Source organism: Caretta caretta, chromosome 2 (assembly GCF_965140235.1).
Source record: "Caretta caretta isolate rCarCar2 chromosome 2, rCarCar1.hap1, whole genome shotgun sequence".
Taxonomy (NCBI): domain Eukaryota; kingdom Metazoa; phylum Chordata; order Testudines; family Cheloniidae; genus Caretta; species Caretta caretta.
The window spans coordinates 269,075,775-269,092,872 of NC_134207.1; the positions used below are offsets into that span (position 1 = coordinate 269,075,775).

Genomic DNA, 17,098 nt, shown 5'->3' on the forward strand with positions numbered 1-17,098 from the left:
CGCATGACCAGAAAGATTGAAGTGTTCTCCGACTGGTTTATGAATGTTATAATTCTTGACATCTGATTTGTGTCCATTTATTCTTTTACGTAGAGAAAAAGGAGTTGTAAACCAAGTTGGATGAGCAAGCATCTCAGAGAGGTGATTAAGAAAAAACAGAAAGCATACAGGGACTGGAAGATGGGAGGGATCAGCAAGGAAAGCTACCTTATTGAGGTCAGAACATGTAGGGATAAAGTGAGACAGGCTAAAAGTCAAGTAGAGTTGGACCTTGCAAAGGGAATTAAAACCAATAGTAAAAGGTTCTATAGCCATATAAATAAGAAGAAAACAAAGGAAGAAGAAGTGGGACCGCTAAACACTGAGGATGAAGTGGAGGTCAAGGATAATCTAGGCATGGCCCAACATCTAAACAAATACTTTGCCTCAGTCTTTAATAAGGCTAAAGAGTATCTTAGGGATAATGATAGCATGACAAATGGGAATGAGGATATGGAAGTAGATATTATCATATCTGAGGTAGAAGCGAAACTCAAACAGCTTAATGGGACTAAATCGGGGGGCCCAGATAATCTTCACCCAAGAATATTAAAGGAATTGGCACCCGAAATTGCAAGCCCATTAGCAAAAACTTTTAATGAATCTGTAAACTCAGGAGTTGTACCGTATGATTGGAGAATTGCTAACATAGTTCCTATTTTTAAGAAAGGGAAAAAAAGTGATCTAGGTAACTACAGGCCTGTTAGTTTGACATCTGTAGTATGCAAGGTCTTGGAAAAAAATTTGAAGGAGAAAGTAGTTAAGGACATTGAGGTCAATGGTAAATGGGACAAAATACAACATGGTTTTACAAAAGGTAGATCGTGCCAAACCAACCTGATCTCCTTCTTTGAGAAAGTAACAGATATTTTAGACAAAGGAAATGCAGTGGATCTAATTTACCTCGATTTCAGTAAGGCATTTGATACGGTGCCACATGGGGAATTATTAGTTAAATTGGAAAAGATGGGGATCAATATGAAAATTGAAAGGTGGATAAGGAATTGGTTAAAGGCGAGACTACAACGGGTCCTACTGAAAGGTGAACTGTCAGGCTGGAGGGAGATTACCAGTGGAGTTCCTCAAGGATCAGTTTTGGGACCAATCTTATTTAATCTTTTTATTACTGACCTTGGCATAAAAAGTGGGAGTATGCTAATAAAGTTTGTGGATGATACAAAGCTGGGAGGTATTGCCAATTTAGAGAAGGACAGGGATATCATACAGGAGGATCTGGATGACCTTGTAAACTGGAGTAATAGTAATAGGATGAAATTTAATAGTGAGAAGTGTAAGGTTATGCATTTAGGGATTAATAACAAGAATTTTAGTTATAAGCTGGGGATGCATCAATTAGAAGTAACAGAGGAGGAGAAGGACCTTGGAGTATTGGTTGATCATAGGATGACTATGATGCTCACCTGGAATACTGTGTGCAGTTCTGGTCTCCCATGTTTAAGAAGGATGAATTCAAACTGGAACAGGTACAGAGAAGGGCTACTAGGATGATCCGAGGAATGGAAAACTTGTTTTATGAAAGGAGACTCAAGGAGCTTGGCTTGTTTAGCCTAAGTAAAAGAAGGTTGAGGGGAGATATGATTGCTCTCTATAAATACATCAGAGGGATAAAAACTGGAGAAGGAGAGGAATTATTTAAGTTCAGTACCAATGTGGACACAAGAACAAATGGATATAAACTGGCCACCAGGAAGTTTAGTCTTGAAATTAGACGAAGGTTTCTAACCATCAGAGGAGTGAAGTTTTGGAATAGCCTTCCAAGGGAAGCAGCGGGGGCAAAAGATTTATCTGGCTTTAAGATTAAACTCAATAAGTTTATGAAGGAGATGGTATGATGGGATATCATGATTTTGATAGTTAATTGATCTTTAAATATTCATGGTAAATAGGCCTAATGGTCTGTGATGGGATGTTAGATGGGGTGGGATCTGAGTTACCCAGGAAAGAATTTTCTGTAGTATCTGGCTAGTGAATCTTGCCCATATGCTCAGGGTTTAGCTGATCGCCATATTTGGGGTCGGGAAGGAATTTTCCTCCAGGGCAGATTGGAAGAGGCCCTGGAGGTTTTTTGCCTTCCTCTGTAGCATGGGGCACGGGTCACTTGCTGGAGGATTCTCTGCTCCTTGAAGTCCTTTTTCACTCGGAGGGTGGTGAAACACTGGAATGCCGTTACCGAGGGAGGTGGTGGAATCTCCTTCCTTAGAAGTTTTTAAGGTCAGGCTTGACAAAGCCCTGGCTAGGATGATTTAGTTGGGGATTGGTCCTGCTTTGAGCAGGGGGTTGGACTAGATGACCTTCTGAGGTCCCTTTCAACCCTGATATTCTATGATTCTATGATTTGGTAAATATGTCCATTTTAAGGGAAAAAATATAGGATTGTACCCTGGAAGATATATGTGCATGAGAAACAAAACAAAATGCACAACTGGATTCATCAGGAGTTCTGACCTGCATTCCTGCTCTGGTCCCGGCAAAAGCATCACACAGACAGAGCAAACACTTTGTTCCCCCCCCTCCAGATTTGAAAGAATCTTGTCCTCTCATTGGCCATTTTGGTCAGGCGCCAGCAAGGTTACCTTAGCTTCTTAACCCTTTACAGGTAAAAGGGTTTTGCCTCTGGCCAAGAGGGATTTTATAGCACTGTATACAGAAAGGTGGTGACCCTTCCCTTTATATTTATGACACAGGCTGAATGTTCTCATACGTTGCTACTGTTCTACACAAACCACTTCCTGTAAAATTCAGACTTGTTTATTTCGCAAATGGTATTTCCTGTTCAGTGGCAGTAGCTCATCCCACTGCATTTACTTAGAATGAAATTTGGATCACTGAGTAGTTTGTTTTCATTTTCACAACAATTTCATTAACTACTAATTTGAAGCAACTGTCAAAAAGAGGAAACCAGAAGACTTCAGACATTTTTGTATAATACCACCGGCTGGAAGGACTGTGCAGAAGATGGAAATATCTGCTTAATCTGAAGAAATATCACAGGTTTGATCTCCAAGTTGACCAGATGATGAAGAAGGTGTGTGTGTGTGTGTGTGTGTGTGTGTGTGTGTGTGTGTGTCTATAAGAGTGAGAGAGAGGCATAGGGAGAGAAAATAAGGGTGGGCAAGAGAGGTATTTTAAACTGGCTACAAAGCTTGACAAATGAAAACACTTCTAAGGTAGCAGGAGGAAATACAGGGAACAAGCCTTTGTCTTTCTGTTTGATATTTAGGTGCCTAAAGCCTGCCTGAGATCTGTTTCCAAAGGGGATAAGGGAGCACATGGGGGTGGAGGGGAATAAAGTTTTGACAGAGAATGCTTGACATTTACAGATGGTATGCATTTATTCCCAAATGCTGCAACAACCCAAGATAGCCGGGTGTAATTTTGGACAGCCTGGAGACTACTGTGTCCATGAGAGTCCAGCCCTCCCCCAGCCCTGCCCTTGTCCCAAGTTAGTGGAGGCACAAAGTTATTATAAAGCCACCTTCCTCCTTACTCAATCCCACGGCTGAGCTCAGCTCAGGTGCAGAGATGCCCAGTCCCCTCAAACCTGTCTTCTGATACTTATAATGATTTCTTACTGTCTATCCTCCACCTGCTTTGACTAAATGTATGGCTTTGTCTCATCTGCCTTCAGTTAATGTCTCAAAGACAAAAAGGCATCCTCCCCAGAACTTTATTTTGTCTTATGCGCTCCTCAACTCAATATTTCCCTTTTATTTCATTACCTAAAATCAGCCAAGGGAGGGGACACCAGGGGTAACAGTGTAGGAATCCATGTTTACCTGGGCTTGCTATGTGCACAATTTGCAGGTTTAGAGTCAAACCAGAGTTTTTTAAAGATGGTATTGTATTGAGTCTCTGTAGGCCATCTGCCTAGCTACTTTTTAATTTACTATAGCCATCCTAGCACAACGAGCTCACCGACACTATAGATTCAGGCTTAGTCTGGCACAAAACAAAAGCAAGCAGCCAGTCCAAAAAATGAAAATATGAATATATGATGTGTAATGTAAAATGAAATCCTGAGTGGTCTGTCCTTCCTCCACTCACTGCATACAAACGAGTCCACAGTATGGGGTTCCCATGACAAAGCCAGAGTGTGATCCTCAAACAGAGTGTGATCCTCAGGAACAGCCAGCATGGATTCACCAAGGGAAGGTCATGCCTGACTAATCTAATCGCCTTCTATGATGAGATTACTGGTTCTGTGGATGAAGGGAAAGCAATGGATGTATTGTTTCTTGACTTTAGCAAAGCTTTTGACACGGTCTCCCACAGTATTCTTGTCAGCAAGTTAAGGAAGTATGGGCTGGATGAATGCACTACAAGGTGGGTAGAAAGCTGGCTAGATTGTCGGGCTCAACGGGTAGTGATCAATGGCTCCATGTCTAGTTGGCAGCCGGTATCAAGTGGAGTGCCCCAAGGGTCGGTCCTGGGGCCGGTTTTGTTCAATATCTTCATAAATGATCTGGAGGATGGTGTGGATTGCACTCTCAGCAAATTTGCGGATGATACTAAACTGGGAGGAGTGGTAGATACGCTGGAGGGGAGGGATAGGATACAGAAGGACCTAGACAAATTGGAGGATTGGGCCAAAAGAAATCTGATGAGGTTCAATAAGGATAAGTGCAGGGTCCTGCACTTAGGACGGAAGAACCCAATGCACAGCTACAGACTAGGGACCGAATGGCTAGGCAGCAGTTCTGCGGAAAAGGACCTAGGGGTGACAGTGGATGAGAAGCTGGATATGAGTCAGCAGTGTGCCCTTGTTGCCAAGAAGGCCAATGGCATTTTGGGATGTATAAGTAGGGGCATAGCGAGCAGATCGAGGGACGTGATCGTTCCCCTCTATTCGACATTGGTGAGGCCTCATCTGGAGTACTGTGTCCAGTTTTGGGCCCCACACTTCAAGAAGGATGTGGATAAATTGGAGAGAGTCCAGCGAAGGGCAACAAAAATGATTAGGGGTCTGGAACATATGAGTTATGAGGAGAGGCTGAGGGAGCTGGGATTGTTTAGCCTGCAGAAGAGAAGAATGAGGGGGGATTTGATAGCTGTTTTCAACTACCTGAAAGGGGGTTCCAAAGAGGATGGCTCTAGACTGTTCTCAATGGTATCAGAAGACAGAACGAGGAGTAATGGTCTCAAGTTACAGTGGGGGAGGTTTAGATTGGATATTAGGAAAAACTTTTTCACTATGAGGGTGGTGAAACACTGGAATGCGTTACCTAGGGAGGTGGTAGAATCTCCTTCCTTAGAGGTTTTTAAGGTCAGGCTTGACAAAGCCCTGGCTGGGATGATTTAACTGGGAATTGGTCCTGCTTTGAGCAGGGGGTTGGACTAGATGACCTTCTGGGGTCCCTTCCAACCCTTATATTCTATGATTCTATGATTCTATGATTCTATGAAACCAGGTGAAAAAGGCAGGGAAATGCCTGTCTTGCCTGCAGGGCCCAATTCAGTAGGACTATGGAACAGTCTGAGGTGGGTGTCTCTCAGTCTCTCACATTGAAGCCATTCCACTTTTTATTCAATGTGTGTTGGGCCAGAATGATTATATAGAGCACAGCACTCACTTGAGACATGGGGAAACCCTGTTCAAATCCCTACTCATCAGACAAAGGGGGAATTGAACTGATGTCTTCTATCCCCTGGGTGACTTCCCTAACCACTGGGCTGAAGGTTATAAGGGAACTGTTGTCTTCCAACCATCAACCATTCTGTAGGGAGTTAGGCTGGCAACGAAGCTGCCTGACTCTACAAGAGGGGTTCCTGGCTGTGGGTTGCAAGTAGAACAAGGTGCCTTCGTGCAGTTCTGGCTTTAGGCACCAAATTCCTTGAGGGGGCAGGACTTAGGACCACACCCTTCTCAGCAGTATCTCCTATTGGCTCCTTGCCTAGCATCCTGGCTTTTACCTATCTCTCCCCATGCATTGTACAGGGAGCCTAGGTGCCTAACCCACGGTTTGTGGATTCCAGTGATTTTCAAGACACCTAAAAGTCCCTTTATGGATTCTGGCCTTAGACCCCGATACTGCAATTGAATCCACTAGCACCATTTCACTTTGGAAAAGCCACAATTACAGTCAATGGATCTCCATGCAGGCACAGCATCCATGCTAGTGTAATGTCGACAAACCCCGGTCGTTGACGGGCAGGATAGAACCGGGGACCTCTGAAGCTTAGTGTATGAGACTCTACCGCATGAGCCAAAAGCCAGTTGGCTGGTAGCTAAGCCTGTAGAGCAGACTCATTTGCTTTCTCTCTCTAAGGGTCTCTGTGCCACTAGAGGGGATAGAACACCACACCCAGGAGGTGTGTGGGTTACACTAGCACAGGGGTCGGCAACCGTTGTCAACCAGCCCATCAGGGAAAAGCCGCTGGCGGGCCTGGCCGGTTTGTTTATCTGGAGCATCTGCAAGTATGGAGCCCCACAGCTCCCATTGGCCGCAGTTCGCCTTTCCTGGCCAATGGGAGCTGCAGGAAGTGGCGTGGGCCGAGGGACGTGCTAGCCACTACTTCCCACAGCTCCCATTGGTCGGGAACAGTGAACCGTGGCCAGTGAGAGCTGCGGGGCTCCGTGCCTGCGGACACTCTAGATAAACAAACCAGCCCAGCCAGCCAGCGGCTTTACCTGACGATAAAGGGTGACAAAGGTTGCCGACCTCTGCACTAGCAGCTCCAATTCTAGGATCGAGATCTTAGCTTCTAAGCTCTTGTGGTAGGGACATGAAGGAAGAGTTTCAAAGGCACAAATATCAGTTAGGGACCTAGCGTCCATGGACATTAAATGCAACTTATGCCTCTGAAAATCTCCCCCCTTGTCTTCTCTTCATCTGTAATGCCATGCATATTCATGGCACTGTATAAATAAAATAATTAAGAAATAAACCACCCTTCAGTTTGCACAAGAACAAAGAGACACACATGAGATGGGATTTGGTCTTGGCTTTCATGAGTATTAACCAGTTCCATTGATTTTTCAGGAAAAAAGCTGTTTAAGATCCCTGTTTTAAAGGAGAAATGTCAGCCTATCAATCACTTGGAACAACCATGCCGGTATGTACTAGTGAAGGACAAATCCACAGAGGTTCTAAGGTTTGGTTACTATGTGTCAGAACCAACTTGATAGAGAAACCAGACTTGTAAGCTCATGAGAACAGGCCCTTTTGAGATTGTGAGCAACACTGTGAGCTAGCAGCAAGTGATCAAAAAGTAGATCATAGAGAAATATAGGTGGGAAGCTTAGGATGGCAAAATCAGATGCACACACAGAATCTATCTTTGACTCTGGGTCTTCCTCTGCTTTCTTGAATCCCGGCTTGAACAATTGCTAGAAAAACACACACTGCCTCCTAACTAGGTCAGATCATGGTCCATCTTGCCCAGTAGCCTGTCTATGACAATCGCTCGTGCCAGAACTTCAGGAGGAGTGTCCAGGACAGGGCAGTATCTTCCACTCCTGGCTTCTGGTAATCAGAGGTTTAGGATCACCCCGAGCATGGGCTTGTGTCATCTGGCCTTTTTGGCCAATAGCCATTGATAGACCTATTCTCCATAAACGTATCCAGTTCTTTTTTGAACCCAGTTATACTTTTGGACATCATAACTTCCCACAGAAATGAGTTCCACAGGTTAGTTAGGCATTATGTGAAAAAGTACATCCTCTGATTAAACTTCCTGCCTATTAATTTCATCAGGTGAAAGCGTTCTTCTAAAGCTGGATGAATAAACGGGGTAGGGAGGAACAGGGATTTTTCAATAAATTTTTATACTGACTTTTTTTCAAAATTTCAAAAAAAAATTGATCAGCTCTGTCGTTGGTAAAAGAACAAAAGAAGTTAATGAAAATATTTTCAAAATTTTCCCTGTTTTCTTTTTAAAACCAGTTCTAGTTCTATGAAGCTTTGCATATGCTGAAATAACAATTTGGAAACAGTTTGAAAATTGTGACAGGTTTCAGAGTGGTAGCCATGTGAGTCTGTATCAGCAAAAAGAACGAGGAGTACTTGTGGCACCTTAGAGACTAACAAATGTATTTGGGCATAAGCTTTCGTGGGCTAAAACCCACTTCATCAGATGATTGGAGTGGAAAATACAGTAGGGAGATAGAGATTAGAGATAGATATATATAGATATAGATATATATAGCCAGAAGAGTACCCAGAAGTAACCTACTACAGGACAGGCCCAACAAAGAAAGTAACAGAACGCCACTAGCCGTCACCTTCAGCCCCCAACTAAAACCTCTCCAGCACATCATCAAGGATCTACAACCTATCCTGAAGGACGATCTCTCATGCTCAAAGACCTTGGGAGACAGGCCAGTCCTCGCTTACAGATAGCCCCCCAACCTGAAGCAAATACTCACTAGCAACCACACAACAAAAACACTAACCCAGGAACCTATCCTTGCAACAAACCCTGTTGCCAACTCTGTCCACATATCTATTCAAGGGACACCATCATAGGACTTAATCACATCAGCCATACCATCAGGGGCTCATTCACATGCACATCTACCAATGTGATATATGCCATCATGTGCCAGCAATGCCCCTCTGCCATGTACATTGGCCAAACTGGACAGTCTCTACAAAAAAGAATAAATGGACACAAATCAGACATCAAGAATTGTAATGTTCAAAAACCAGTTGGAGAACACTTCAACCTCCCTGGACACTCAATTACAGACCTAAAAGTGACAGGTTTCAGAGTAGCAGCCGTGTTAGTCTGTATTCGCAAAAAGAAAAGGAGTACTTGTGGCACCTTAGAGACTAACCAATTTATTTGAGCATAAGCTTTCGTGAGCTACATCTGATGAAGTGAGCGTAAGCTACATCATGAGTTGAATCCGATGAAGTGAGCTGTAACTCATGAAAGCTTATGCTCAGATAAATTGGTTAGTCTCCAGACCTAAAAGTGGCAATTCTTCAACAACAAAACTTCAAAAACAGACTCCAACAAGAAACTACAGAACTGGAATTAATTTGCAAACTGGACACCATCAAATTAAGCCTGAATAAAGACTGGGAGTGGATGGGTCATTACACAAACTAAAAACTGTTTCCCCATGCTAATTTTTCCCCCTACTGTTACTCACACCTTCTTGTCAACTGTTTGAAATGGGCCACCCTGATTACCACAACAAAAGTCTTTTTTTCTCCTGCTGATAATAGCCCACCTTAATTGATTTGTCTCATTAAGAGTTGGTATGGCAACCCACATCTCTTCATGTTCTCTGTGTGTGTGTATATATATATATATATCTTCCTACTGTATTTTCCACTCCATGCGTCTGATGAAGTGGGTTTTAGCCCACAAAAGCTTATGCCCAAATAAATTTGTTAGTCTCTAAGGTGCCACAAGTACTCCTCATTCTTTTTGAAAATTGTGAAACTCTAACCGTGTGATCCCACATAGTCACAATAAGATACCTCAGTTTACTACAGTGATTCATGTTATACCAGTGGAGTTTTCTAATGTAGAAGAAAAGGTCAAATACCCTGTCTAACTCAGTCACTTTAAATTCCACAACACAGTCTGTCACTCTTAGTGCACATTGGTTCTTATGACATCCTCATCATGGTCGTATCTGTGTGTCTTTAGTACCACTGACATGGTGTTGGCAGCCTAGCTGATGGTGAATCACTGTCTCCCCCAGTGCTCTCATGTAAATAGTGAAGAGAAGCGCGGATAGTCTGGATCTCGGTGAGTCTCAGGTGAGGGCCTTCAGAGAAGAGGAACAGTTACCACAGTTACCAGAGTTTTGCTTGAATTTAGTAATAGGAACAGCTATAGTGTTAGGCCATCTACTCCTGCTATGTCACGTCAGTGGGTTAGCAGTGGCTTCTGGTCCACTGTGTCTAAAACTGCAGAAAGGTCCAGCAACATGGGCATGGAAAGCTTACCTGTGTCCATGGTCATCTTTTTAGTGCCACTAGAGCTGTTTCTGTGCTGTGCCCTAGTCTGAACCCTGATTGTGAGACATCCAGGATGTTGTCTGATGTCACATGTTGCTGGCACTTTGTGGTTACTACTTTCTCCTTGATTTTGGCCAGAAATGGAAGGTTGAAGACAGGATAATGGTTGGAGGGCATTAGGGACTACTGATGGATTCTTGAGGATTGGGTGAAGTATTGTGCTTTTCATGGATTTTGGCGGGTTTGTTTTCTGAAGAAGGCATTGACTATTTCCACTGGTAGTGAACATAGTTTTTGCTTTCCCGGGCGTTCATCAACCAAGAGGGGTAGGGATCCATTTCGCAGGTTGCGGCTCTAATATTTTTCAGGTCTTTTTGATCTTCAGCATGTGTCAAGGGATCGAATTCAGTCCAGGGTAGCTAGAGGAATAGTATGATCTGGTCAGGAATGGAGATTTCTTTCCCATTTAGTTCTATGCACATTTGGTTGATCTTATCAGCAAAGTTCACTGATGCAGTGATTAATAGAGTCATAGGACTGGAAGGGACCTTGAAAGGTCATCTAGTCCAGTCCCCTGCATGCACGGCAAGACTAAGTATTATCTAGACAGGTGTTTGCCTAACCTGTTCTTAAAAATCTCCAATGATGGAGACTCCACAACCTCCCTAGGCAATTTATTCCAGTGCTTAACCACCCTGACAGTTAGGAAGTTTTTCCTAATGTCCAACCTAAACTTCACTTGCTGCAATTTAAGCCCATTGCTTCTTGTCCTGTCCTCAGAGGTTAAGAAAAACAATTTTTCTCCCTCCTCCTTGTAACAACCTTTTACATACTTGAAAACTGTTATCATGACCTCTCTCAGTCTTCTTTTCCAGACTAAACAAACCCAATTCTTTCAATCTTCCCCCATAGGTAATGTTTTCTAGACATTTAATCATTTTTGTTGCTCTTCTCTAGACTCTCTCCAATTTGCCAACATCTTCCTGAAATGTGGCGCCCAGAACTAGACACAATACTCCAGTTGAAGCCTAATCAGTGTGGAGTAGAACAGAAGAATTACTTCTCGTGTCTTGCTTACAACACTCCTGCTAATACATCCCAGAATTTAGAAAATGTCAGAATGAAACATTTCAACTTTTTCTGAATTTTTTTCCAGCCAAAATATTTTGGCAAATTCAACCCAAATTCGCAAAATGTTTTGGTTGACCCAATTCAGGATTTTTCAATGAAAAAAATTGCATCAAAATTTTTTGCCCAGCTCTGGTTGTGCCATCTTCTCCCAAAATTGGCTCTAACTGAATCATAGCCACTTAATTTATGAACTGACACCTGTTTTGTACAAGTCAGTGCTGCAAAGGCAGTATCAGTACTGAAGTACAAGCTGCATTCTCTCTGCCTTGTGCGTCAACAGCCAAACTGTTGACTAAGTTCTGATTCCAGAACTTCTGTTGCTGATGAAAATGGAGGTATGTACAAGGCTGCAATAACAGAACCGATTTTCAAAGACTAAACCTAACTCTCGACTTCAGGAGGACGACCCATGTGCTTAAAGTTAGGCAGATGTGATGAAAACACTAATGGAGGTTAAACATGAAATATCAAGGTATCATGTTCAGAAACTCACTTTTCCGACCATAATAGACTTACATAGCAGTGATTATTGTTATTACTATTTATTATGTGTATTACTGAGTTTTTCTAAATGAGTATTTTTCTATGTTCTGAGTTCCTTGGTTAAAGTATGTTTGTAAATAACATATGTTTTATTACAAATATTTCAGGATGAGATGGATGGGACCAAGCAAAAAGGAGAGAATGTCACCTTCTATGGTAAGACAGTTACACAAAAGGCCCTATTCTGGTCTCACTTCTATATTTTGCTCAGCTCAAGTTTTTCAGTAAAGTAAAAGAGAACCCCACAAGCTCTAGGGGATTGAGGCATATTCTAAATATACCTTTAGTTGCCCAAAATTATTTTAGTGGCTCTAGCATGGGTGCAGTTACTGGGGGAATGGCAGTGACATTACCTCTGTAACTTTGTCTTCTGCTGGGGACAACCCTCACAAAGAAAATCCCTTTGCCAGTAGCTGTAAATTTGTCCATATCTCAGGCTGCTACAGCAGCTGCAAACTGTAAATCAAGAACATACCACTTTTGATCAAGAAAGAGATGAGAGTAGAAGCAAGGCAGAGCTTCATTCCAATCCAATGACACTGAGAGTCTGTGTACCAGGCACACCCCATTCCCCAGCTCCCCCAATCATTTCCAGGCAGATCCGGACAACTTTTTTCAAATTTTAACCCAAAAAATGGAAACAAATGTGTATGAAATGTGTTATCCTGCTTGACCAGCTATATAGAGCTAGGGAAGAACAGGAGGTAATTTATAGGCAAGTCAACCTGATTCACTGTATGCAACACAGCAGAAGTGGGTTTTTAAGAGGGATTTTGATGTGGACAGAGTAAGAATTTTGCAGGTGAGATTAGCAAGATCATAGCATGCGATGGGGGCTACAATAAAGAAAGCACACAGGTGATTGTGCAAGAATCTGAAAAAACAGATTAGGAGCATTAATAGAGTGGAGGAGATGGGGCAAAGCGAGGATATGTAATGAGGTGCAGAGTCCTATAGTAATTTGAAGGTAGAGACAAGAAGCTTAAATGTGATGGTCAAATGTTCAGAGATTTGAACATCTGAAGGAGGAAGTGGTCTGACCAGAACACAAGGGTTTGTTTTTATAGGCCTCGTATTTACATCTGACGTTAGGATCCAGTACAAAGAGCGTCAGCTCTGTGTGTGGGTCCAGGGGTTATCTGTGTAAAACCAGAGACAGAGGTGTTCCGATTCGACAGTGATGAGTGAGGTATAAGAACCTATTCTGTCAGACAGGGAGCCAACGGCAGACTAGAAAGAGAGAAGTTGCATGATCGAACCAACAGGCAAGGAAGACACATTTAGTGGTAATATTTTGAATGGACTGAAGGGTCTGATGTGTATGTCTGGGAAGCCAGAGAGGAGGAGTTGCAGTAATCAAGGCAGAATACACTGAGGTTCTGAAAGGGAACTTAGGTGTAGGGCTGGAGAGAAAAGGACAGAACTTGAAGGTGCTGAGGAAGAAGAACCAGTTGGATTTGGATCTGGCCTAGATGTGTGAGACAGAGGAGAGAGAGGAGTAAAAAAGCGCCCCCGGACTGCTGGCCTGAGTGACGGTGAGAATGGTGGTGATCCAAAGAGTGATAGGGAAAGGAGGAAGCAGAGAAGGTATGGGAGAGAGGATACGGAGTTTAGGTCATGTTCAATTTAAAGTGACAAGACATCCCAGAGGACAGAGACAAGCTGGGATGAGGGACTGGATGGATGTTGTTTACTCTGGGACTCTCAGCCTCAGAATTAGGTGTAACTCCTACTCATTTACTTTTATCTGTGCAATGATGTTCTGACTGTCAAACCTGTCCCCATCAACTGCAGATGACGGCAGGAAATCGGAACTCAGAATCATCCTTGTTGGCAAAACTGGAGCTGGGAAAAGTGCAACAGGAAACTCCATCCTTGGGAAAAGAAAGTTTGAGTCCAAACTCGGGGCAAAGTCAGTAACTTTGACTTGTGAAAAGGGGCAAAGGAGCTGGAATGGGAGGGAGCTTGTGGTTATTGACACACCTGCCATTTTTGACCAAAAGGCTTTTGAGCCAGTAACATCTAGAGAGATTGTTCGCTGTATCGCGCTCTCTGCCCCTGGCCCCCACGCTCTGCTGCTGGTGACCCAGCTGGGCCGTTACACTGAGGAAGACAAGTACGCAGTGAAGCGAGTACAGGAGATTTTTGGAGTTGAATCCATGAGGCACATGATTGTCCTGTTCACCCGGAAAGAAGATTTAGCGGTCAGCTCACTGCATGACTACGTGAGATACTCAGATAACAAAGATCTGAAGGGGCTGATTCAGAAGTGTGGGGATCGATATTGTGCTTTCAATAACAGAGCAACCGGAGCAGAACAGGCTGAACAGGTTTCTGAGCTGATTGAAATGATCCAGAGAACGGTTCAGGAGAATGGGGGCAGGTATTACGTCAGTGAGGTGTATTTGGAACCTAATTTAACGGAACAAAAAGTGAGGTATCTTACTGGAATAAATAAAAGAACCAGGGTGACCACTCTGTTTACCAAGTATAGGAAAGTTATTTTGGCCTTTGGGGTTGCTGCAGTAGTTCTTATTATTGTACTTCTCCTGATCTACCTTGTCACTGACAGTCATTCATAAAGTCTCATTGCAACCTAACCCTGCTGCGTCCCAAACCCTGCATCTCAGCTTCTCAGGCACCCTCACCCTTATGCCAGTGCAGCACATTCAGACAATATGACTAAAGCTATCCGCATTTGTTCTTTATTAATTATATATATTAGAATAATTTAAATATGCTGAGCCAGTTTCTACACTCAGATAAACTGTTGTAAATCCAGAGTTACTCCATTAACTTAAGAGCAACCGTATGGATTTACAGTCCTGTATCAGCTCTCAGCCTGCATTCGTAATGGAGTGTTTCCATTAGCTTCACTGGAATACTCTGCATTGACAGCCAGGTCACCGAGGGAAGAATTTGGCCCTTTGGCTAGAGCTGAGAGATCTATTCAGCTTTCACATAAACTTATAGTAGCTCAAACTGCAACATCAAACAGGGCAGTCATTTTACTAAAAATAAAATCTCAGACACTTACAGGGCAAAGTTCAGACTAGGTGTAAATTGGTGAAACTCGACTGACCTTACTGGAGTTACACCAAGGATTAGCCTGGCCCCATTGCCGAAGCTTCTTTTGATATTTTGAAAAGCAAACTTTAAAACCCACCAAAGATGTGACATGGTGATATGCAGCATTGTTTTTTCTTTTCTTTAAGATATCCTGTCTAAGCTCCTAAATGCTTAAATCCCATTTGAAAATGAGACTTATGCTCTTAAACCAGTTAGGCATTGCAATGCTGAGAGCAACAAAGCCTAAATGCCTTTAAGAGTCTAGCCCTATGTCTACAAGGAAAATTAACCTTACAGAATCAGCCTTGGTTTTTCACACTGTTAAAAGTTACAATGCTAAGATTAAAATACTTTAGCTTACTTACAAAGTTGTGACTGTTAAATTAATTTCTCCAAGCAAACCCAGGCTGTGAGTCTGAGTCCCTCAATCCCAACTGCCAAAGGGTCATTGTCCTATAACAGCAACTCCTACTTGGCCTGTCCGCCACATGGCTGTCAGAGTATTTATCTGTAATGAAGGTCATGTGAGAGTCAAATGAAAGCTTATAGCATACTGCATGATGTTTGTACAGGAAATAATTAAATTGTGTGTATGTATTAAAATATGTTCAAATCACAGGGTTTGATAAACGGGGTTGACAAACAAGTCTTTCCCCAGCAAAGGAATGTTGATGTACCTGTCTGCCTAGGTCTCTGATGTAAGTCAAGTATTGTGAAGCCAAATGCAATGGCAGGTACATTTGCATCTGAGGTAAACAGGAAGATTAGGTTAGCCGGAGGATGAAGAAAGCACCATGATGTCAGCACACCAGAGAACAAGCGGAGAGGGGGGTGGGTACACTGGAAAAAGAATCCATTTCCAAGGTTTACTGGATAATAAGAAGGAGGAAGAAAAACTCCTTGGTTATCCTTCACTGAGGAAGCAAACAAGACAGTGCTCTTTGCATTCATGAAAGTTGGATCTTGGCCATGTGAGCCAGTGACTTTAGGTGAGAAACTGCTTTACATAAGATTAACTTGCTGAAGTTAAGTCCTAGTCTTGTAGAAGCGGCTTATCTTTTTGTTTTATTTGTAATCAATTATTTCCATTATCCTTACTCAGTATCACTTAAATCTCTAGCTTTGTTAATAAACTTCTTATTATTTATCACAAGTACCTCTCTGTGTTGTAATATGAAGCCATGTGTGAATCCTCAGTTGAATCAAACAGGCTGATGTGTACAATGTCTCTTGGGAGCCAGCAAACTGGGTAATTTCGGGGAGTGTCCAGTGACGGGGCTGGGCACAACATGGGAATGCTCTTAAAGGGGATTCAGGAACTGGGCTGTACCAAGTGTTACCCACAAGGCCAAGTAAAGGCTAAGGCAGAGGGATAACAACATGACTCATAGTTCTGGGCACCCTGAGAAAGCGTCACAGTGCCGTAGTGATGGCAGAATTTACACACAGTTGGTGAGCGTCACCCTCCAAGCACTGGTCAATTAGATACTACAAGATTCACAGATGAGAAAGTTGGAAAGAGACAAAAAAGATTCCAGTTTTGACATTTTCTGTTTGTTTATCTTGGGTGATAGAAACGGAAGAAAAGAAAGTACAAAAATGATCAAGGCCGAGGCAGGCAACCGTGAAACCTCCATGAAGTTAGAGTTGGCCAGACTAGAATTAGAGAAAGCCGACAAGGAGTGTGAGCACCAGAAATGGGAAGCTGAACAGAGAGCCAAAGAGGGGGAGGCAAAAAAGCAATAGCAAATGGAAGCACACCAGAAAGCTCTGGAACTGGAAGACAGGAAGCGTAGGGTGAGGGAACACCAACAAAAAAAGCTGTTGACACACACGCAAAACCCTCAACCTATAATCAGTCCTTTCCAGAAGCCACCCCGGTGGGACAAAGGGTGCTCTAGTGTAACCCCCACTTGCCTCCCTGGGTTACTCGGGAGCAGGCAACACTCCCCTGTGTCCCTGGGCGCCTGATGTTCCTGACAGCAAATTAGATGCTGGGTATCCTAGTGGTGACATTGGGTAGGTGGGAATCCTCTATCCACCCCTCTGCTGCAGTCCCTTTACTCCCAAAGGAATTTAAAATTGGCGGTGCCTCCATCTGGCTGGTTCCTATACACACTCAATGGTGTGCCTTGGGAACCTACAGGAATAAACCCATTCTAATAATAATAATTATAATTAATAATAATCTGTGGCATGAGTGTAACTCAGAAATACCAATTATCAATATACAGCCCATCCACTTAGATTAGAGTTAACACACCTTTACTTCCTTTACTTAACAACTTATGTAAAGAAACAGGGTATAACCGACTAAGATTAAATGTCACTATTAATTTAAATCCACAGGGGGCAGTTAAATACAATCAATTAACAAA

General features: G+C 42.9%; 1 protein-coding gene across 4 annotated transcripts; it reads left to right on the plus strand.

The window, feature by feature from the left end:
* The first annotated feature begins 2,787 nt into the window (after positions 1-2,787).
* On the plus strand, positions 2,788-15,873 carry LOC125633070 (GTPase IMAP family member 2). Of its 4 annotated transcripts, none has more exons than XM_048842178.2 (4): positions 2,789-3,085; positions 7,041-7,113; positions 11,759-11,807; positions 13,446-15,873. In XM_048842178.2, the coding sequence occupies exons 2-4, from the start codon at positions 7,078-7,080 to the stop codon at positions 14,231-14,233; spliced, it is 873 nt and encodes a 290-aa protein (XP_048698135.2). In that variant the 5' UTR covers positions 2,789-3,085; positions 7,041-7,077; the 3' UTR covers positions 14,234-15,873. The 4 variants fall into 4 exon arrangements, with proteins under 4 accessions (XP_074980811.1, XP_048698135.2, XP_074980810.1 ...); XM_075124709.1 differs by having other exon boundaries at positions 2,789-3,051; XM_075124710.1 differs by lacking the exon at positions 7,041-7,113 and having other exon boundaries at positions 2,788-3,085.
* Positions 15,874-17,098: the final 1,225 nt, after the last annotated feature.

Coding starts and splice junctions, on each gene's coding strand:
- LOC125633070 (XM_048842178.2), top strand. CDS start 7,078: ATGTCAGCCTATCAATCACTTGGAACAACCATGCCG. Junction 7,114..11,758: donor CACTTGGAACAACCATGCCG/GTATGTACTAGT, acceptor CAAATATTTCAG/GATGAGATGGATGGGACCAA. Junction 11,808..13,445: donor AGAGAATGTCACCTTCTATG/GTAAGACAGTTA, acceptor CATCAACTGCAG/ATGACGGCAGGAAATCGGAA.